At 45.1% G+C, this 22,602-nt stretch overlaps 1 protein-coding gene and 1 pseudogene across 28 annotated transcripts in view; both read left to right on the top strand.

Annotated features, from left to right (window-relative positions):
* Positions 1–273: 273 nt before the first annotated feature.
* Positions 274–22,602, top strand: part of ARHGEF11 (Rho guanine nucleotide exchange factor 11) — a 110,997-nt gene continuing 88,668 nt past the window's right edge. For 16 of the 27 annotated variants that reach the window (XM_035279782.3, XM_054247769.2, XM_078356023.1 and 13 more), the window contains exon 1: positions 2,218–2,469. In XM_035279782.3, coding sequence (XP_035135673.1) covers positions 2,438–2,469 — 32 coding nt within the window. In that variant the 5' untranslated portion in view covers positions 2,218–2,437. Of the gene's footprint in view, positions 413–910; positions 2,470–22,602 lie in introns of those variants that run through there. The other 11 variants (XM_078356032.1, XM_078356031.1, XM_078356030.1 and 8 more) reach the window with 2 other exon arrangements.
* On the top strand, positions 10,928–13,259 carry LOC108589045 (translation machinery-associated protein 7 pseudogene; annotated as a pseudogene). The gene has a single exon (XR_013529435.1). The product of XR_013529435.1 is annotated as a translation machinery-associated protein 7 pseudogene (transcript).

Below are 22,602 nucleotides of genomic sequence, written 5' to 3'. Positions count from 1 at the left end.
CTGAGCTTGGGTGATCCGTCCGCCTCGGCCTTATCTTAATGATTTTTAATCATAAAGCTTGGGACCTTCTGACTAATGTCATGTTACTTGTAAAGATGTAGAAACTGTGATTCTGCGAGAGGGGGGCATGAAAACAGAATTGCTCTGGAAAGGCTCTTCCACAGAGTTCAAAGACACTTTACACAGCCTGGTGTCAAGATGCCCAAGCCAAGCCTAGAGGAAACAGCGAAAGGTCTTCCCCCAAAGTCGGTGGTATTAGAAGTGGGTAGGACCACAGAAACGGGAGGAAACAGAAGAATTAACACAACGAAGGAGGCCGCAACAAATGTTTGAAAAATAAGATCAGAAAAGAGGTGGAGAGAGGGTGAGCTGTGGCTGCGGGCGCCCGGGTAATGCCGGTGGACGCCAAGAGGTAAACCCGTACCCGTGGGCAGGGGCACGGGGCGCGGGCACCGTGTTGGGGCGGGCAGAGGGTCGAAGACAAAGGTCGGCTTCGGAGCAGAAGTCAATAAAAGGGGGAAGCAGCCGAGGAAAAGCGGCAAGAAGGCGGCAGGGGTGGCGGCGGCGGGGACGGCGCGCAGTGCCTGGCGGGGTCAGGGCCGGGGTCGCCCGCGGGCCGAGCCGGGCCGGGGACCCGCTAGGCCGCGCCGAGGGGCAGGGCCGGCGACTGAGGGGCCGCAGAGAGGACCGGCCGAGGCGCTTCGGCGAGAGGTCGCGGGGGGCAGGGCGCGCAGGAAGGCCGGGACAGGGGCGGGCCAGTCGGCGGGAGTCGCTGCCGCGGGAACCGAGGCCGGCGAGGGCGGTTAGCTTCCCGCCCCCGCCCCCGGCCGCCGCGGCGTGAGGGGAAAGGCCGGCGGGCTGCGGGCAGCGCGGCGAGAAGGAGGAGCCTGCGGCCCCGCCCCGCCGGAGCGAGGGAAGGAGAAAGGCTCGCAGGGAAGGAGGAGGGAGTGAAAGGGGCGGCCGGCCGGGCCTGAGCCCGAGCGAGCGGCGAGCCGAGGGGGAAGGGGCCCGGAAGGAGGCGAGCACGGCCGCGACGCCGGCAGTCTGACGCCCGCTCGTGCCGGCCTGCCGCAGCCGCCGCCGCCTTCCCTGTGCTCCGAGCCCGGCGTCCCGAGCGGCGGCGAAGGCCGGAACACGGCGGTCGGGCGCGGGGCGAGCGGCGCCGGGAGCCGGAGGCCCGGCCGGGCGTCCTGCGCGAGGCACGGCGGGCTCCTGTCTGCGAGATTAGGCGAGGGGCGGAAAGGGAGGCAAGGAGAGGCCGAGGGGAGGCAGGCGATCGGATTTTCCAGGAGGCTGGTGTGGAAGAAAAACCCACCCCGAACTCAAATCCGCAATCATAATCCGAACGAATAATAAGGGAGCCGTCTTTCTGGCCGAGCGAGAGAGAGGGAGAGAGAAGGGGGAACGGGAGGAAGCGAAATCTCCGTTTCATGGAGGCTGAGGCAAGAGAAAATTTCGGAGCCTGGATGTGGAGGAGCCCAACAGCAGAACTAACTCAGGAAATTGTCTTTCAGAAAAAGGCCGAACGTAGGCTGGGTCTGAGAATCAGTCTGGGGTAGGTGGAGGAACCTGCAAGTTTAAAGGAAAAAGAAAGGGAGAGAATATTTTCAGAGATTGTCTCTGGTTTGTGATCATTGCTACCATCTTAAGGTAAAAAGCATTGCATTTCAGGTGTTCTTTGATTTTTTTTTTTTTTTTTTTTTGGTGCAATTGGCTCGTTTAAGAATTTCAAAACATTTAATGTAAAAGCTTTTTTTTTTTTTTTTAAGTCCATAAATTTTGGTTCCCAGGGTTGCATTGGACTTGGAAGGAGTGCTGTCGTGTACATACTATTGTATGGTTTTATTTATTTTTTTTTACTGTGCAAATCAGCTGAAAGGTTTTTTTCCGAGTGCCATTTCGGATTTATTAATCCTTTTTTTTTTCCTTTTCTGAAATATATTTGCTGTTGTCACATTAAGCATTGGAGACTGGAAAAATATTTTTCACCCTTTGAGCTAAAGGGTCTCTTGCCCACAGAAGGACAGCTGAGAAAACTGGATTTAAAGGATGGTGTTATCTGTACTTTGCAGTTAACAGTGATATTTTGAAGGCACATTTTTCTGTGATTCATTTTTTAGCCCATAGTGCTAACCTTGAAGAGATTTGTGGCTGGGTTTTTGGTTTCTGAGAAGGTCATAGTTTTTCCTCTTTTTCCTTTCTTTTTTTTTTTTTTTTAAGTGGGGGAGGGGAAGAGGGGCTGAGAAAGGAAATCATGCTCGCTCGTAGAAGTAGAGTGGAGCATCAGTTACCAGGGTCCTGAGAGCTGGAGGAGAAAGGATTCAATCTTCAAGTTGGGAGACCCTCCTCTCACCTTGCTTAAAAACTGCAAGCGATTCAGTCGTGATCAAGACACCAAAGCTGCAGGATTCTGGAACCGTGGAGACACCGAGAAACCATGAGTGTAAGGTTACCCCAGAGTATAGACAGGTAGGTTTGCTGATAATTTGATTTTTCGACATTGACTAAAGGAAAGACTGGGAGAGAGGGTGTTGCATTTTAATGAATGGTTGAAAATGAGGGTCTGGGTGGGCTGTGGGCACTGGTGGGCTAGGAGCATTCGTCTCTGGAGACTGTCAGCCTGTGTGGTTATGTGCTCTCTGTGTGTCTGTGTTCAAAACACAGCTTTTGATTCCGCGTCTTTTGAGTATAAGCTATAAACAGTGAAGCCAGGAGAGGGGAAGGAGTGAGAAATGTTTCCAGTGGTTTATGACTTTTGCCAGGATGGAGGCTGAATTTGAGTCCCCCCCAACTTGCCAGCCTCAGGTGGGTGCAAACGTGTCTTGTGAGCCCCTAGGGGGACTGGCTTTAAGTGTTGGAGCTGCTGGGAGAAGGGTCCTGGGAGGGTCGTGGGTCTTCACCAGGCTGGTTGTTATGGAATGTTGGGGCTTGGCGATGGGGTAGATCTCATTTCTAGAAATGAAGAGGATGTTCTTGGCCTGAATGATGGGACAGAAACATCCTTTGCACCCATACAGGTCTGGATTTTTACCAGTAGCTGACATGGCCCCAAAATGCATAGGTCACATTAGAATTTCCTCTCCTCTGAGCTTAGAGTTTAAATTGAGACCTGCCAACCAACTGATGCTCTAGGTTTAATCTTCCAAGCCATTCTTAATAAGCTTGACTCTGCAAAATGGGCCTTCCCTCTGGCTCGAGCCGGAAGGAGTTGTTTTGGGCTCGTAGGCCTGCTGGGCAGCAGCACTGCCCTCAGAGTCTGAGCACATGATGCCCCTTCCCCCAAGAGTCTGCCCAGCCACCTCTATCACTGGTAGTGTTACAGTGTGGTTGCAATTCTTTCCTCCAGTGTGGTTGCAATTCTTTCCTCCAAATGATTGGTACAACTTTGCAAGCTGCTTGTCTTTTCCTTCCCTCCCCTACCCCTCCTCAACCCTTCTCCCCATAAGAATCTTGCGGGGTGGTGGTGGTGGGGGGTGTTTTGTGGGCACTGCACACATCCTAACTGGATAGATGGGTGGTTGAAGGACTGAATAAGCAAATGAAAGGACTGGGCCTGGAAAAAATATTATTGGAGAGATAATGAAGAATATTTGCAAGGATGCAATTGCTCCCTTCATGCCCAGTCCATCTTCGGTTATCCATGCTATTAATTTCCTTTTGGCTGTGGAATGTGGCCTAAAATGCATATAATCTCTCTTTCCCAAGCACTAATCTCTGCATTGCCTCAGAGTCCCATTTAGATTAGTTCAGCAGTCCCTAGATGGGAACTGACTTGGCAGTGCAGAAGAGGAAGCAGGCAGGCACAAGGATATATGGCCAGTTCAGACCTCCCTCCCCCTTTCTGTTGGGCCTCTCTGCAGTTTGACCCTTGGAAAGGGAGAACTGAGGCACGTCAAGGTGAGGAGTTGGAACGGTTTATATGGCTGCCCTTCTTCCCTTTTCATCCTCTTGGAATTTGAGAATTAGTGTACTTGGCCTTTTTAAGATTTGAATGCTGAACTCTTTCTGGTAAATTCAGGGATTTGAGAAGATGGAAACCCAAGTTTTAGGGGTGCAAGAAGGAGGAGGCAGTGAGGGTTCCTGGATTGATGTGAGACACTCCTCTGGGAATTTGGATATCCTCATAGATAAAAATCTCAGGATTTGCCCAGCACATTACAGTTTCCTAAGTGCTTTCACAAAACATAATCTCATTTGGATCTTGCAGTGGTTCTGTGAGGTAGACAGAAACATCAGAGGTTATTGTTCACGTTTCACAGAAGGGAAAACTGAGGCTCAGATACCCAGCTTGCCCAGTGCCATCTTGCCTGGCTAGTGACAGAATCTGCACTTAAAGATTCAAAGACAGGTCTGAATCTGTGGCTCTTTCATTGACCCTTCATATCTAACTGGGCTTCTATACTGGGCCTGTAGAATGTGTGCAGCACCGTTTTCTTCTTTCTCTTTGGCAGTAGGGTAATTGCCCATCAGCAGTCAAGGTCTTCCCTTCCATTTTCCTGTCTTGGGGCTCCTACCTGGGGGGTTCAGTCTTGGGTTTATACCTCTAAGTCCTATAGTTAAAACACTTTTCTCCTATGAGATAGTGCAGCTTTGCAGGGTAAGGGTATTCCTCACCTTCACCCTGCCTGATCCTCTTTCCTGTTAAGAGTGAGTGCTAAGACTCAGATTCCCTTCAGCTATCCCCAGATACCTGAGTGCTGGGACTCAGGTCCCCTTCAGACATCCCCAGCTAGATGCACTGAATCCTCCCCCCTTAGCTGTAGGCCTATTCGATCAGAACTTTGGACATCAGGCTCAAGACTCTATGGATTTTAAATAATTTACAGTCTTAAATCACACTGAAAGGAATAAAATGCTGCAGATAATGGAGTCTAGTATTCTTTCAGTTTATCAGTTTGCTGTGTAGAGAACCTAGTGTAAGGTGCTATAAGAGAGTTTTAGAAAATTAAGGTGACAGTTCTTGCCCACAGAAAAAGCATGCAACTGGGGGACTTAGAAAGATGTAAGACTCCTGAAGACCACATTAAGCAACACCAGACTGTAAGCTCCATGCAAGCAGGGACAGTTTGGTTTGCTTGTGTTATATTCTGCGTGCCTAGCTTGATGTGTTGCATGTGGTGAGTACTCGAGAAATGTTTGACAAATGAATGTTGGAATGAATGAACGGATCTTCAACTATAAATTCTTTCATTTCAGGTTGTTTCAACATTCACATGTTAATTTCAAATGTAGTCAAATGGGGTCAGTTAGAGAAGGTTTGCTAGGTAATCTGTATTTTCTAGAAGATAAACGACATAATAAAGGGCTACGTATTTGGAAAGAGATTATAGCTCAGAGTAAGAAGACTTTGGAATATTTACTTGGCAGTCTTTTATCCCCTGTAGCACCCTGTTCGAGAGTGACTCCTGGGTCCATAGAAAGCATAAAGTATTTGCAACTAATCTTTATCTTTCAGTGTTAATCAGTTATTACTGATAGATGGGCTAAAGTGTAGCTGTTCATGTCCCTTTCAGTTTTTGTCCATGAGCAACTTACTGCCTATTAATAGATATTCCTTTCAAGAGTTTCTAAAAATGTGTTTGCTGTTGCAGAGATGATGATACTGAATTATTTTTCATGGGAGTGGTCAAGAGTTTTGCTTAGCCATCTGTATCCTTTAGCCTGGTTCCCCATGGCAGATGTTTTTGAGATGGACAAGTGGGTTAGGGGTTTGCATCGGTGAAACATCTTTCCTCTGCCCAAAGTTAGTTCATATGAGGATCAAAGCAAAGTCTTTAGGCCAAGAGTTTGTGGTTTGAGTCCTGGCTTTCCCCTTAACTATGTGACCTTGGGCAAGTCACATGCCTCCTCTGGCTTCCTCATGTGTAAAGCAGTAGTAGCTAATTTCTGTGAAGTGCAATCCAGTTCTGAAACATTTTTATATGGTGTGTCATTTGAGGAGTATGATGTTTATTTCATCTCTCTCACAGACCTGTTGAAAAGAGCAAAACAAACAAGATATGTATTTCATTTTCTAAACTGTAAACTCTATGTGAATTTTAGATGGTAAATTCACAGATTTGATTTAGCCATGTGAACAACTTTCTGACCTAAGTAGCCCAAACCAAATTAAAGGTGACTGAAATCTTTACATCATTTTGAAGAATTTAAGCAAAGTGAACTGGCTTTATTGTTGCAGAAGTGCATGGGGTCAGGAGGAAGGAATTTTTTTCCCAATAGACAGGGTACTAGAAGAGTATGAGAAGAGAAAGGTTACTGAATCTCCTTCCCAGGAATTCTGATGATGAGAGACTTCATCTACCTTAGCTCAACTTAAATGTTTGTCATTGATGGGGCCGCAAAGGATTTGTTCTGTGATCTCTGGCCATTCCTTGTCTTAAAAGCATATGACTTTCCTAATTCAAAATAAATCCAGACCCAGCAACTGTTCCCTGTCAGGGATCTCTTCTCATCTTTGCTTCTGGTCATTATTGAGCTCTGGGACCGAGAAGTCCCCATTTAGCTGAGCTTCTACCTTGATGAGAAGGTTGGCCTCCCAGCATGGTGACAGGGATCCAGAGCTACACATGGTAAGTCCCCTGAAATGCTGAGTCGTTTCCATCTAGGGGTGTGAGAGAAGAGACACAATGATTTGCAACTGAAACATTTGGTGATTAATCACCATTATGCGTAGGAGCAGACTAAGCTTAACTTGAGACACTCAGAAGCATTTCTGAAAGAATGCCCTTTGATTATTCTGTTTGCTCAGCTTTTTTAATAGATAAGAAATAAGAAAAATTAAATGACAGCACAAGTTCATAAAAAATAAAAAGATTTTGTGAATGGTACATAGCTAATCCCCAAGTTGGTGTAAAGGTCAAGGAGTTCTAGAAGCTCACAGCCTCTGTGGACTGGAGTTTAGAAACTCTAGTTTGTACAGTGTTTCTTGCTGCCTTAAAGTTTTGATAACCTGATGTATGTGAAAGGACTTTGTTAACTGTTGAGTTCTATAAACATAAGAGGAGTTGTTTTAATCTGTATTGACTGAATCTGTTTCACCTCTTCATAGTGGCATTGCCTTTAAAAATCCATTTTATTTATGATTTTTTAAACTGAATTCGAAGATATATCACGTGGCTTGGAAACTCTCTTTGCTGTGGACTGTGTTCTTTTGTCAATCACTGCACTGGGAAAAGACCCAAGCATCGACCCTCTAGTGGCATGCAGGATCATTCCTTTGCCCGCCCCATGGGGTAAACAGGACTGAAGAAGTTACTGAGCCTGGTCTCAAAAAGAAAAAAGTATAACTTCATAAAAAGTCATGTTGGATTTTTTGTGAAAGGAGGTTTGGAGTTCTGAGGAAAAAACACAGCGTCTGAGCTAATAGATGTGGATGTTGGGGCCACCTTTGTTAGCAGCTGAGTGAATGACCTTGCAAAGGTGCTTACCTGCCCTGGACCTCAGATTTCTTATCTGGACAAATGAGGGAATTAGACTAGCCAGGTTCTAAGATTTTATTCCTTTTAGCTATTACATTCTTGGGGCCTCTGAAAACAGAATGCCTTGTGTCTTTTCAGTGGGCAAAACAGTCTTTCAGAAATCGTTATCTCACTTTCCTGAAAACTAGTGAAAGTGAAAGTTTGAAAAGAACAGAGAACAAAGCTGCCTGATCAAATGGGAGAAAAGATGGAAGTACAGGGACATGGAAACATGGGAGGAACTGAGAGATTTGTGACCCCCAATAGAATTGGAATAGGATTTGGAAGGTGATTTTGTTTTGTTTTTTGAGACAGGGTCTCACTCTGTCGCCCAGGCTGGAGTCCAGTGGCGTGACCACGGTTCACTGCAGCCCTGACCTCCCCGGGCTCAGGTGATCCACCCACTTCAACCTCCTGAGCAGCTGGAACTACAGGCATGTGCCACTATACCTAGCTAATTTTTGTATTGTTTAGATACGAGGTTTACCATGTTGCCCAGACTGGCCTCACACTCCTGAGCTCAGGCAGTCTACCCACCTCAGCCTCCCAAAGTGCTGGGATTATGGGTGTGAGCCACCATGCCAGGCCTGGAAGGTGTTCTTAAGGTCTGGAAGAACACCCCGATTTATCCTACCAAAACAATTGGACAGATTTCAGTGAAAAATCACAAAAATCTGGCAGGACCTTAAGGGATCCTTTTGCCCTTTCCTCTTGACTCCAATAAGCGTCTCTTAAGCTAGTAAAGACAGGCTGAGGGCTTCTCCCATTTTCAGTTGTCTATGGAGGGCGATTCCATGAGTTCAACAATTAGAAATCCCTTTGGATACCAAACTTCCTCTGCTAGGATTTAAAACCATTTTATTGTTTTTCTATTCTGATTTCAGCATAGGCCTTAAAGTCACTAATATCCCTCTATTACCTTTGTTGACTTCCTTAAGATTTTCCTCCTCATTTTAAAGAATAGCAAACTAAGACATGAATGTGTGAAAAAGGGGCTTTGAAAAGGCAGAGTGAAATAATTTCAGAGTCTTTCTTTCCAGCCGTTGCTCCTTTCTCTCCTTTACTTGGGAGCAGCCCCTACAAAATGGTGTGATGGGATCTGTAGTCAACAGTCACAGCCTGGCCTCAAATCACATAGGGAACCAATCTAGCAGCCCTCCAGGTGATGACCTGTGATCTGTGGTGCCTGACAGTCGGTTGGTTGGACTCAAAATGTTTATCAGATGGCTCAGTGCCCAGCACAGTTCTCACTGTTCTGAGAGATAGTACATGAGAATGTAGAGCTTACATTCTTTTTTTTTTTGAGACAAAGTCTCGCTCAGTTGCCCAGGCTGGAGTGCAGTGGTATGATCTTGGCTCACTACAGCCTCTGCCTCCAAGCGATTCTCTGCTTCAGCCTCCTGAGTAGCTGGGATTACAGGTACATGCCACCACACCTGGCTAATTTTTGTATTTTCAATAGAGACAGGGTTTCACCATATTGGCTAGGCTGGTCTTGAACTCCTGATTTCAACTGAACCGCCCGCCTAGACCTCCCAAAGTGCTGGGATTACAGGCATGAGCCACCACACCCGGCCTCAAGCTTACATTCTTGTTGGGAAATGTTATTAACAAAACAACACAAAATAAAAAGATGGTACATATTGCTGAATTGTTATGTACACCAAAATGTACATTTAGAAAAGAGCCGAAGGTCGGTGCTAATGAGAATAGCCATAGGTGTAGTAGTTAGGAATTATTCAGGTCGAAGAAAGAGAGGAGGCCATTTCAGACTAGAGAAGCGACGGAAGCAAGGTAGCGCCAACACGGTGTGGTCTGCAAGTGTTAAGGTGATTATAGAGCAGAGAGAAATTAGATTGATAAGGTGGGTAGGGTAGGGAGAATAAAGGGATTCAGACTTTATGTGATAGTAGAAAGGGAGGCAGGGAAGGTTTATATATCATACAGTGATGAAAATAGTGTTTCAAGAGAGAATTCTGATATCAATATGTAGAGCGGAAGAGAGCTTGGGGTTAGGAAGCCTAGGAGTTTTGTAGCAATCTTAGGAAAAGACAATGAGCTTCTGAATCAGAATGGTTATGGAGGGGACAAAGAGGAGCGGCAAGATTCCCAAGACATTTTGGTATTAGAATTAACCAGTATTTTAAGGCTGAATCAGTTGTTTGTTTGTTTGTTTGTTTGTTTTCTGAGACAGAGTTTTGCTCTCCTTGCCCAGACTGGAGGGCAATGGCACAATCTTGGCTCAATGCAACCTCTGCCTCCTGGGTTCAAGCAATTCTTCTGCCTCAGCCTCCCATGTAACTGGGATTACAGGCACCTGCCCCCATCCCCGGCTGATTTTTTTGTATTTTTAGTAGAGACGAGGTTTTGCCATGTTGGCCTGGCCAGTCTCAAACTTCTGACCTCAGGTGATCCGCCCACCTCCGTCTCCCACAGAGCTGTGAGCTTACAGGTATGAGCCTCCATGCCCTGAATTAAATTTTATTCCTAAATTTATGAGACTGGTGGACCAGGAAAAGCGTAGTACTATTGATGGAATAGGATCTTCAGTAAAAGTCGTTTTGTCTGCCATTGATACCTAGCAATTTACTGAATACAGTGGATACTTAACCTTCCTAAGACCCTTAGGTTAGACCATTTCTACCAAATAGTTTTAGAGTTCTTCAGTACAACCCTTTAAGAGAAGTGGAAGTCCAGGTGGGGTGGCTCACACACTTATTAATCCCGGCACTTTGGGAGGTGTGTGGATTACCTGAGGTGAGACATTTGAGACCAGCCTGGTCAATATGGTGAAACCCCGTCTTTACTAAAAATACAAGAATTAGTCGGGTGTGGTGGTGCACACCTGTAGTCCCAGCTACTTGGGAGGTTGAAGCAGGAGAATCATTTGAACCCGGGAGATGGAGGTTTCAGGGAGCTGAGATTGCACCACTGCACTCCACCCTGGGCAACAGAGTGAGACTCCATCTCAAAAAAGCAAACAAACAAAAAAAACAACAGAAAAGAAAAGTGAGCAGAGTCAGTTTTGGGAGCTCCCTTAGGAAGCTGGATCATGGTTTGAGGAGATGAGCATATATCTGATGGGTCCTGATTAATCAGCCATATCTCATTCCCACACAGCTGACCAAGCTCCAGGGCTGGAGGGCCATCTATGTAGAAGCCATTCTAGTAGCCTAATGTGGAGAACATAGGACTTTAAGTGAGCCCCAGCTCAGTGGCTGACTAGCTGTGTGATCAGGATAATTTGTGTAGAAGCATTTTGTGAATTCCATGGTGCCAAACATATGCTGAGTGTTGTTAGAGCATTTGGGTTGGCAGGGACCCCAGATTGTCCTAAACTCTCCTCAGCTGCTACTAGAATACTAGAATGCTTGGGTTACCCTCAGTCCTGTGCTGATTCTCAACTAAGGATGGACAGGCATGTGTGGGACTGTACTGAACAAATGCAGGACAATAGTTGGAAATCAGGGGCCTAAGTGCTCACCCCAAGGCAGATCCTTTGCTAGACACACACAGTGTCTTTTCTTTCTAGCCCAGGTTCCCCAGCTTGGGATTCATGACTTTCTTCAGTTTAGCCCACATCTCACTAATCGTAGGTCGCATTACTGTACCCTGTCACCCTGCTTCAGGTAGACCAGCCTGATTTCTGGGCCCACATCTCTCTTTGCACACCTTTGTATCGGTGTTCTCTGTCTTCCCCTGACTCCATTGCTCTTATTTCCTCAAGGAAGCCTTTGCTGGTTAATATCACCAAACCCTACACGTTTATATTACTCAGCATTCCGTTTGCACATACATACCGCAGTTCAACTCTGATTTACTTGTATAAAATAATTTGTGTAAAAGTTCTGGCAGAATGTCTTAGCATGTGGTAGACTGTTAGGTTGGTTCAATTCCACTCTTTTATATGGTTCTTGTGTTTTATCCTGTTCCTAAGGGTTCAAGAGCAGCGTCTCCTCATTGTTCTGGGTTGTCGTCTTCGGCCCAGCTTAGTTCTCTTTAGACAGCTAAGAGTTGTCCCTACATGTTCTTTCCTGACTCAGAACGTAGCTCATTCTTGATATTGCTGATTCCTTCTATGCCTAGCCAAGGGATTTTAAGAAAGCAAGCTCTAAACACTCGTGCCAGGAACTAAGACCAAAATTCCTCTTGTTCTCATTGGGTGCTAGGTCTTTGGTACTTGGTATTTCTTCCAGGGACAGAGCAGCCTTGTTGGGGTTGCCTGCCTTCAGCCTCTCAGAGTTCTGGGGATTTCCCCATTGGCGGCTTGGTTTCCGGGCTGCCTTTCCCTGCAGGGGTCTGATGGGCACAAGGCCTACCCTGCCATTGTCCCGCCTGCCCTAGGCTGGCCCCATTTATTTCCCAGAGCAGGGCCTTCAGAAGCTTCCCCCCAAGAGACTGCTGCTGCAGAGAAAGGCCACTGTTGTTCTGGGGGGAGGTGGCTGGAGAGAGTGTAGTAAATAGCTGAGTGAATAGGACCTTGTGTGCAGCTAGAACCACAGACCCTCTTCCCCTCAGAGCACTAGGGAGAGGGGAAAAAATACCACTAGGATTTCAGTGTCTTCACAGGAACAGCGTTTCAGGTTTGGGAACATTCATGCCACCCCTCAAATAGGAAGCTTGGTCTGTTTAACAAGTCTTCACTTATCGTAGTGCTAGACATCAAGGATTCAACCAGAATACATTGCATATGTTGCCCTTAAGGAGCTTATGATTTTGTGGAGGGAGACAGAAGTAAGCATGGTAGCACCCAAACTTATTCCTGTGGTAATAGTTGAAGCACTGGGAGACACCTGAAGAAGGTTTCCTAGAGGGAAGGACCTTTACATTGAGGCCAAAAATAAAAGCCAGGCTGGAGACAGGGAAAATCCAGGCAGAGGGAGCAGCAGGTACAGAAGCCTCAAGCAAGAAAGAGCATGGTGTTGTGAGAATTGCAGGTGGCTGTGACCTGTGGTGAGACCATAGAACCATTAATTAAATGAAACCGGAGAAAAGGAAAACGGGTAGGACAGGGCCTGAAGACCACGAAATGCTCTGTCCTAGAGGTTTTGGACTTGCTCCTGAGGGCAGTGGAAGACCATTGTGAGATTTTAAATAGGGGGTGACGTGATCAGATATGCTTTTACAAAAGCAAGATCATCCTGGCTACAATGTAGACATGGGATTAAAAGAGTGAAAGAGTGGAGGGAGGGAAGATGGGTTAGGAGACCCTTGCAGTAACCCGGACAAGAGATGAGTGTGGTCTCTGCTACAGAAGCGACTTCGGCGGAGATGGAGAAAAATGAGAGATCAGAGATTATGAAGTTGATTATATGGGCATGGGGGAGGCAAGGGTTATATGGGGATGAAGGAGAGTGTGCGGCAAGGAAGACACCGTATCTCTTGTCTTGGGCTACTGGGTAGTACTATTCAATAAGAAAAGGAACTCTAGGGGCAGGCGCCATGTCTGGCCAGGAAGGTGGCAAGAAGAAGCCCTTGAAACAGCCCAAGAAGCAGGCCAAGGAGATGGACGAGGAAGATAAGGCTTTCAAGCAGAAACAAAAAGAAGAGCAGAAGAAACTCGAAGAGCTAAAAGCAAAAGCCTCGGGGAAGGGGCCCCTGGCCACAGGTGGAATTAAGAAATCTGACAAAAAATAAGCTGTCCCTTGTCCCTGAGGAGATGGTGACCCATTATTTCATCTGTATTTAAACATCTGTATTCCCTGCCATAGCATCTTTTGCCACCTATAGCTGGAATTAAGTGTTGTCTTGGAGCTGTCGTACATTTAAGAATAAACTTTTATGTTAAAAAAAGAAAGAAAAGGAACTCTAGGAAGAACATAACATGGTTGAGGGAGAGAAGAGGAGAGGGGTCAGCATCCCTTTGGACATGGTGGGTTTGAAGTGCCTGTGGGAGATCCAAGAAGGATGTTCAACAGGCAACTGGACCTTGGGCCGGAGGTCAGGAGGGTGTTCTGGGATAGAGAGTCACATTAGCAGGTTGTCAACACCTAGCCAGAGCAGTGGAGGCATAAGACTGTCCAAGGGCAGGGTATAGAGAGAGGAGAGGGCTGTGCACAGAACCCGGAGAGCCATACATTTAAAAGGGAGGTGAAGGAAGGTGAGCCTGCAGAAGAGACTGGCAGGGAGTGACAGAAGGAGCCAGGGCAGTGAGGAGCCTCTGGAGTGAAGGGAGGGACCCATGTCAAGTTCTCCTAAGAGGTCATGGACAAAAAGGACAGAGAAATGCCTGGACTTAGTAACTAGGAGGATGTTCATGACCTCGGTGAGTGATATCTGGGCAGGAGCAAGGGCAGAAGCCAGTTTGCAGCAGATCCAAGTGAGAACAGGTGAGGAAATGGTGATGGACACAGTCTAGTCAATTCTTTCATCAAGTTTCTTCAGAAAGGAAAAACAAATGTAGCTCCTGGTCCTATCAGTAGGACTTTATTTTTTTTCAAGGTAGGGACATATTACCCTAGGTCAGAGGTGCTCAACCTTTAGAATACTTTAGAATCAGCTGGAGAACTTGTTAAAATACAGGTCTGTGGGCCCCATCCCAAACATTCTGACTCTGTGTGTTTGAGCTGAGGTTGGGGCCTGAGGATCTGCATTGTTACCAACTTCCCAGATGATGCCAGTGCTGGCATTCTGTGCTTCCAGAGTCACTGCCTTATGACATTCATGCTCTTAACAGACTCTTTTTACGTTCTTAGAACAGAACTTTTGTTCATTGTCTATTTCAAAACTTGTTAGTGGCTCTATTCTGCTGGGAATTGCTTCAGTGGATTGTGAATACCTTGGAGCAGACTGGTGGTTTTGTAAGCTTAACGTAAGCTCCCCATCTGGGAAACCTTGCTTAGCCCATTTCTGCTTACCTCTGACATAGATGCAAATAAATCCTGTCTACTAGAGATCTCTAAGGATGGTGGGTTTACAGGATTTTTTTGTGATTTCAAAATTAAAGCCCAGAAGAGTCATACACTAGATAAATGTCAAAACTTATAGTAAATGTCAAAATCAAATATACATAATTTTAATAATTCAGTTTTGGGTTAAGAGAGAATAAATTTCCTCAAACTGATCCCAGATTCTGAATTTTCCAGTGGGAAGGATCCTTGGAATATCATTGTTACCTCTTAGCATGTTGTTAGAGCTCTTAAAACCTGGTTCCTGCACTAGAGCTTACAGCCCCAGGACATGCTTCCACAGAGTGGGTGGTTGTTCTACCCCTGCGGGTGTCCGCACCCTGACTATGGCTTCTCTACTCAAGGGGTGGGAGTAGGGATCCCATGCAGTTCTGGGGTTCTATTCTAGAGCCTTTGCCACTTCCCTTGAAATTGGGTTCAGGACCACACACTGTGGTTTCTGAGAGTCCCCTGACCTTGACACCTCTTCCTCCTCTTCTGCTTCTCTTTTTGCCCTGTGCATCAGTGGGCCATTTCTCATCATTTCCAGGTTCTCCAGACCAATAGCTCTGAGTCTGAGATGCAGGTGTGGGTCAGAGGATAGAGGTAGGTACATGACACGGCCTGGAAATTCCTGTGCCAGAGGGTTTCCTAAATAACACTTCAGGGCTTAGGATCATTTAATTCAGCAATCGGAAACCCAGAGGAAATCCTAGTTCTCTTAGCTCAGTCTAGGTCAGGGCTGATGGTTACACTTCTGCTGTAGTTCATGCCTGGAGACATCCTTTTGCTCATCCTGAACTTGAGGCCTGGCAGGTTGAGGAAGAACTGGGCAGGATAGAGGGGGAGAGACCACTCCCTCATTAAGATCTTACTTCCATTTGTTGTTCTGGCCTATGGGAATCTTAAAATTCAGTTAACACATTTGCCGAATACCTATTAAATGTTAGGCAACATTCCAGGCACTGAGGATAGATACACTGGAACTTTTGTTCTGTTGGGGCAAGACAGACAACAAGCAAGTGTATAAAATTATTATGATTAGTTGTGATCCAAAGTGTAAATGCATTTTGTAAGACCTGGGTTTATGACTGCTGTGGGAGAGGCAGGAGGAAAGATGTGACAGGTTTAAGGGAAGAATTACAGTCAAGAAGAGAAGTCTGTTTCTAAAGTGGAGGTGGGGGACATAATTCATGGGAAGAGAAGGATGAAAGCTTTAGGACCAAGATTACAGTACAATGATAATGAGGCTTCTTTGTATTTCTGCAGCACGGTTCGTAGTTGGCCAAGTGTCTTTTGTCCATTATCTCATTGAGGTGGTCCAGGGCAAGCATTTTCACTTTCATTTTATAGGTAGGGAAACATGCCCAGGGAGACTTTAGTAACTTACTTAAGGTCTACAAACTAAAAAGTAATGGAGTTGGAATTAAAAAAAAAATCTGTGCCTACCGAGCCCTCACGTAGTGCTGTTCCTCTTTTCCTGTACCCCTGTCAAGGCTTGGTGGTAAAAATGTGTACTTCTTAAGGGAGCTGGACATCAGATTTGCCTGAAAGTAGTGAAAGGTAACCTCTAGGAAAGAGGTAGGTAAACCAGGAGTCAAGTCCCCCAAGTTCTTCTGTCTCTTCCCAACACAGTCTCCTTGTCCGTGGCCCCTTTAGGACCTGAGGTTTGCATTCACTGTCTAAGAAGAGGATAATTTCGTGTCTTTTGCCTCCTCATTGGTTAATGGTGGGGAGAGTGGCACGCTGGGGCCTGGGAAAGACACAGTCTCCTCAATAGTCGCCCAGCACTCTACCACTTAGCAGTGCAGCGTCTTTAAGCTACTCAGGGACCCTATCTTTGTGTACACTGTGGTGCCTGGGACTGTGTAGTGAACGGATGCTCAGGATAGTTTTATTGAAAAAAAAGATACAGTTTTTTAGTTAACAGCTTTACTGAGATAGACCGTACCATCAAATCCACTGCTTTAGAGTGTACGGTTCAGTGATTTTTAGTATATTCACAGAGTTGTGCAACCATCACTGTCTCATTCCAGGACATTTTAATCCCCGTAAAGAAACCTTGGCCCATTAGCAGTCGCTCCTCATTGCCTGCTTCCCCCAGCCCCTGAAAACCACTAATCTACTTTTTGTCTCTATGGTGTTGCCTATTCTGAACATTTCATGTAGATGTAATAATACAGTATGTGGTTTGTTGCGTCTGGCTTCCTTCATTTAGCGTGATGTTTTAAAGATTTACCCATGTTTTAGTATGTATAAGTACTTCGTTCTTTTTATGGTTGAATAATATCCCACTATACAGATAGACTCCTTTTTGTTTATCCATTTATCAGTTCGTGGACATTTGGGTTGTTTCCACTTTTGGACTATTATGCATAATGCTACTGATAGGAACATTTGTGTGCAGGTTTTTGTGTGGACATATGTGTTCATTTCTCTTGGGTGTATATCTAGGAGGGGACTTGCTGATCATTTGGGAACTCTGAGGAACTGCCAAACTGTCTTCCAAAGTGGTTGCACAGCCAGGCACAGTGGCTCACACCTGTAATCCAAGCACTTCGGGAGGCTGAGGCAGGTGGATCGCCTGAAGCCAGGAGTTCAAGACTAGCCTGACCAACATGGTGAAACCCCATCTGTACTCAAAATACAAAAATTAACTGGGCATGGTGGCAGGTGATTGTAATCCCAGCTACTCAGGAGGCTGAGAGGCAGGAATATCGCCTAAACCTGGGAGGCGGAGGTTGCAGTGAGCAGCCGAGATTGTGCCATTGCACTCCAGCCTGAGCAACAGAGTGAGACTCTGTTTCAAAAACAAAAACCAAAGTGGTTGCACCCTTTTACAATCCCTCACAATGTGAGGATCCAGTTTTCCCGTATCATTTTTTGTTTTGAGACAGGTTCTCACTTCAGTTGTCCAGGCCGGAGTGCAGTGGTGCAATCTTGGCTCACTGCAGCCTTGACCTCCTGAGCTCAGGTGATTCTCCCATCTTAGCCTCCTGAGTAGCTGGGACTACAAGTGCATGCCCCCACGCCCAGCTAGTTTTTTGTATTTTTAGTAGAGACAGAGTTTCACCATGTTGCCCAGCTGTTCTCGAACTTCTGGATTCAAGCGATCCGCCCACGTCCTCCCAAAGTGCTGGGATTACAGGCATGAGCCACCGCGCCCAGCCAGTTTCTCCTTATCTTTACCAACACTTACTGTCTTTCTTTTTGATAATAGCTGGCCTTGTGGGTGTGAAGTGGTATCTCACGGTGGTTTGCGTTTCCTTAGTGCTTAAAGATGCCAAGCATCTTTTATGTTGATTATTTGCATATTTTCTTTGGAGAAATGTCTAGTCAAATCCTTTGCCCATTTAAAAATTTGGGTTATTTGTGCTTTTGTTGTTGAGAACGGATACAGTTTTCAGCTAAGTCATTTACCCTTTCTTGGCTTTACTTTTATCGATTGTAAAGTGGGAAAGTTGGGTTTGATCTCTGAGATTCATTCAAATCTAATTTATTTAATCTTGGGCAATTTAGTCACTCTTTTAGGGTTCTACTCACCACTGTGTGCAGTCCAGTCTGGTTATTAGGGGTATGAATTTTATGTTGAATGAATCTAGGTTTCCTGCTACTTTACCCTTCTAAGCCTGTTTTTCCCTTTGGAAAATGGGGGGGAAAAGTATTTCTTTCATGAGGTTCCTCTGAAGATTAAATAGAAATAATGCATGTGAAGGGCTTAGCAAAGTACCTGATGTAGATAAGAGTTCAGTAAATGTCAGCTGTTATTATTATATCATTACTTCATGTCTTGTTGTCTTCACTTGGCAAGCCAGTTCCCCATCCCCTGGATGTGACTTGCCTGTCCTGCTCTTAGAGCTTTTGTACAGATCAGTATTGTTCAGTTTATCCGTTGCTCCCCAACAGGGGCTTAACATAATTCTAATCATTTATTTTGTTCAGAATTCTGGCGGTTGATTGGGCTGAGCCAAGCAGTTGTTCTCACTTGAGGTCTCTCATGCAGTTGTAGTCATATAGGGACAGGGCTGGGCTTCCAAAGGCTTCTTCACTCTGGCACCCTTGCTGGGAGGACTCATACAGCTGGGGCTTGAAACAGCTAGAGCTCTTCAGGGGTCTCTCTTTCTCTCCCCCACCACCCTTTCTCTGGAATCTCTCGATTATCTTTCTCCATGGTGACCTCAGAGTAGCTGACTTCTTACAAGGAGGGTGAAGGCTCTCAGAGCAAGCATCACAAGACATTTGCAGAGGTGATGTCTTGATGAGCTAGCCTAGGGGGTCTGTTAGTTGAGACAGTCACAAAGGCCAGCCCAGGATGGGGAGAAGACATAGCCACCTCTGATGGGCAGTGGTAAGGGTCTGGAAAAGCATCAGGGATGGGAGCTACTGTTGCAGTTACTTTTGGAAAATTCGTTTGTCACAATTATTTAACTCCTTTATTGTTAATTTTTGTCCCTCCTCTCCTTCAAATACCAGTCCAAAATTAACTTACTAGTGAAGTTGTACCTTATTAACTCTCCTTGATGTGGGTTTCTTCTTTTTCCTATAGCTCTTACCATGTAGGTCCCTTTTGATTTTTGTATGACATCCAATTATCTTTTCTTGTGCCTCTGTTACCTGTAAATACTCCCACAGTACCCACAACCAGACAGTATTGCTTTTTTTTTTTTTGAGACAGGGTCTCACTCTTGTCAGCCAGACTGCAGTACAGTGGCACGATCTTGATCTTGGCTCACTGCAGCCTTAACTTCCTGGGTAGCTGGGACTACAGGCACATGCCACCACACTCAGCTACTTTTTGTATTTTTTTGTAGAGACAGGGTTTCGCCGTGTTGCCCAGGCTGATCTCAAGTGATGCTGGGCTCAAGCGATCCTCCTGCCTCGGCCTCCTAAAGTGCTGGGATTACAGTGAGCCACTCTGCCCTGTAATCCTAGCACTGTAAGTAATGTGGACCAGCTACCCGAAAGAGTTTACTAGAAATCCCCAATTAAGATTTTTTCAATAACTTTAATCAACTAGTGATCAAATGTTGACTGGTTCTCTCTGCGTTAAAAATTCTCACGCTTTTTCAGACTGACCCCCAACCCCGGTCCATCCTGCACTTTAGGGAAGCCCACGTTCCACCACTTTGTTTTCTCACATTCTGTCACATCTAGGCATAACTGATAGATGGTGGCTCAGGAGCGATCCGTCATAACAATTAGCATTTGTTCAGCACTTTAGTGGTTTTGGAAAATGCTTTATAAACAGGCATTTTGAAACATAGCTGTTATGGTTATTATTCTCCTTTATAATAAAAAAAGCTGAGGCTCCCAGGAGTTGGTACCTGAAATCACATAGTATTGAAGCTATGCTCTGTCCCTAAACCCTGAGCTTCCTGTCCTTGCTTGAGGAAGGCCTCTGATTTGGCCCCACTGGATCTCGGAAATTGCCTTCTACCTTCCAGTCTTTGTTGAGGGTACTGAACCCTGATGAAATCTCTTTCTTCTACAGTTCTAGCCCTGCCTTCTCTGTTGTAGTCATCTGGGTGATCTGGGACTCAGAGCTTTGTTCTCCTTGCATGGTCTTGCCTCTGCTGTTTTGACTGTTTACCCTGGAGATTGTGTTGCTTGGGCACCCTGTGAGCTTGGTTAATTCGAAAAATTGCACTCCCATTAGGGGAAACTGCATGCATGCATGCGTGCGTGTGTGTGTGTGAGTGTGATCTAGGAAGACAGTCTGAGAAATAGTGCTTAATAAAATAGGAAGCACAGGATGGGCAAAAGGACAGGAGGGTAGCTAGACAAAGTAGAGAAAAGAATCTCCCAAAATGGTAACTTTAAAGTTCTCTTTTCTTCGGTGGAGGAGAGAACAGGCAAATGCAAAACCAATGCTGTCTCTGCCTCTTGACTCTGCTGGTATCCGCCCCGACTGTAGATTGATACTTATGTTGTCAGGGACTCTTCACTGAGAGTTGGCTTCATTTTATTTCCTGTCTTGATGATCAAATATTTGGTGAGTATAGTTAGGCTGCTGTTGCAAGAACCGGGATATAAACCAGGCAAAGGATAAGAATCCACTTAATGTAATAATCCTTTCAGTACCAAGCATTATACAGCGTTTTTATTCTTCAAAGCACTTTCTGTTGTTATACCTACCCTCATCACAGACTTGTGAGGAACAGCCTGGGCATGATGAAGGAGCCATCTCCCGCCAAGTGACTTAGTTTCCCCTTTCTCCTCTCCTTCCTTCTGCCTGGGTTCCTCTAGGACACACTTTTTTGACAGTTCTTTCCAGCTTTTGAAACTGGCCCCTTCTAATATAACTCAGCTCCTTTATCTGTCCTCCCATGAGTAGAGTCCCTTCCCTCCCTGATAGTAATTAACAGGGGAGCCTGCTCATCTGTGTGGCTGCCCAGTCTGTCATCATCAATCTCACGGAGAACCCTTTATATGAAAGCTACAAGATTAGAAAATAAATTGGCTAGGGCAGAAAGATTACCAACTCAGGCTAGGAACCTGCATGTTCAGGAAGACCTAGGGGAGGGGTGGTGAGGAGGGAGGGATGAGATAACTAGCTGGCAGCCCTGATCCTCCTGGAATCCAAGGTCCTTTTTCCCTCTCTACTAGATTTATACCCCGTCTCATTTCAGCTACTGTTGTTTCAGTCAGCATCTATACCTGCTTTGTATTGTGTGCTCATTTCTGTTCGACATGCATTGGGGAAGATATTACAGACAAGTGGTACTTGCCTTTAGGGAACCTTGAGCTTGTTGGAAAGGCACCTGCAAAAGAACTAAGAACCTGGAAGGTTCTGACTTCACTTGAAAGTCAGAGTAAAGGCACCACAGCCCACAGCAGGAGTGCTTACTGTCTGTACTGTAGGTTTGGTAGAGATAACAAATCTCCCCTTCTTTCTGATTTACTTTCAGGTCTTATTTGGCAATTAATTGACTTCAGCAAGAGATGTTCATAGATCCTAAGTGGATGTTCTGTACTGTGCTAGACAGAGGTTGTAGGGACTTAATTTATAAGCGTATAGTTAACATGGGGTATGTGTTCAAAAAATAGGAAAAGAATAATCACTCCAGATGCCAGAGGAGTGACATCTCTAAGACACATTTTAAAAAGTTTTTTCTGGTATTATGAATAGACGGGGTTCAAGAGAAAACATGAGAGAACTATTAAACTATTACAGTAATCTAGTCAAGAGATGATGGGCATAATTATGGAGTTAAAAATCTGTTGTTTTGACTGTGGCACAGATACAAACTTCTTTAACTGTGGAGAAAGATAGGTTCCTGTGTGTTGTCTTTTTTTTCCTTTCCCCCATGCAGTGTATCTTTAATACAGCTTTTGGTCAAAGATGAAAAGGAGATTATTATAAATGTGCCCACAAGTCAAGATGTAAATACATTGAAACATATTTACATAACATCGCAGGCTGAGTACCACCTATACCTGCAGACACGTTTTTTGAGGATTAGTGAATTGGCTGATTTAATTGCTACTTCATCTAACCTTCATGACTTCACAATCCATAGCCATTTATTTTGTATCATAATAATCCCTTGTGTATGTGCAGCACTTGCAGTTTTATCGTTTGAGTATTTTCATATATATTCTTGTATAACAGCTTCTCGAGATATAATTCATATGCCATAAGATTCACCTAAGGTTGTACAACCATTTTCACTGTCTGTAATTTCAGACATTTTCATCACCCCAAAAATAAACCTCAAACCCATTAGCAGTCACTTTCCATTCCCCCTCCCTGCAATCCCAGGCAACCACTAGTCTTGTCTCTATGGATTTGCCTGTTTGGGACATTACATGTAAATGGAATTATACAAAATGTGGCCATTTGTGTCTGGCTTCTTTCACTAAGCTTGATACTTCCAGGGTTCATTTTTTTGTAGCATGTGTGAATACTTCATTGTTTTTATGCCGATTAATGTCCTGTTGTGTGGATATACCACTTTTTGTTTATCTGTTCATTAGTTGATGGATGTTTGTTTCTACTTTTTGGCTATTATGAATAATGCTGCTATGAATATTTGTGCATAAGTTTTATGTGGGCATATGTTTTTATTTCTCTTGGTTGTATATGTAGGAGGGGAGTTGCTGGATCATATGATAACTCTGTGTTTAGCACGTTGAGGAACTACCAAACTTTTCCAAAGTGGTTGCACCATTTTACATTCCTACTAGCAATTTGTGAGGCTTCCGGTTTCTCCACATCGTCTCCAGTAGTTGTTATTATCTATCTTGTTTTCTTTTTT

Source organism: Callithrix jacchus, chromosome 18, assembly GCF_049354715.1.
Source record: "Callithrix jacchus isolate 240 chromosome 18, calJac240_pri, whole genome shotgun sequence".
Lineage (NCBI taxonomy): Eukaryota > Metazoa > Chordata > Mammalia > Primates > Cebidae > Callithrix > Callithrix jacchus.
The sequence above is the reverse complement of the archived record's forward strand: the minus strand, read 5'-3'. Positions and strand labels throughout refer to the sequence as shown.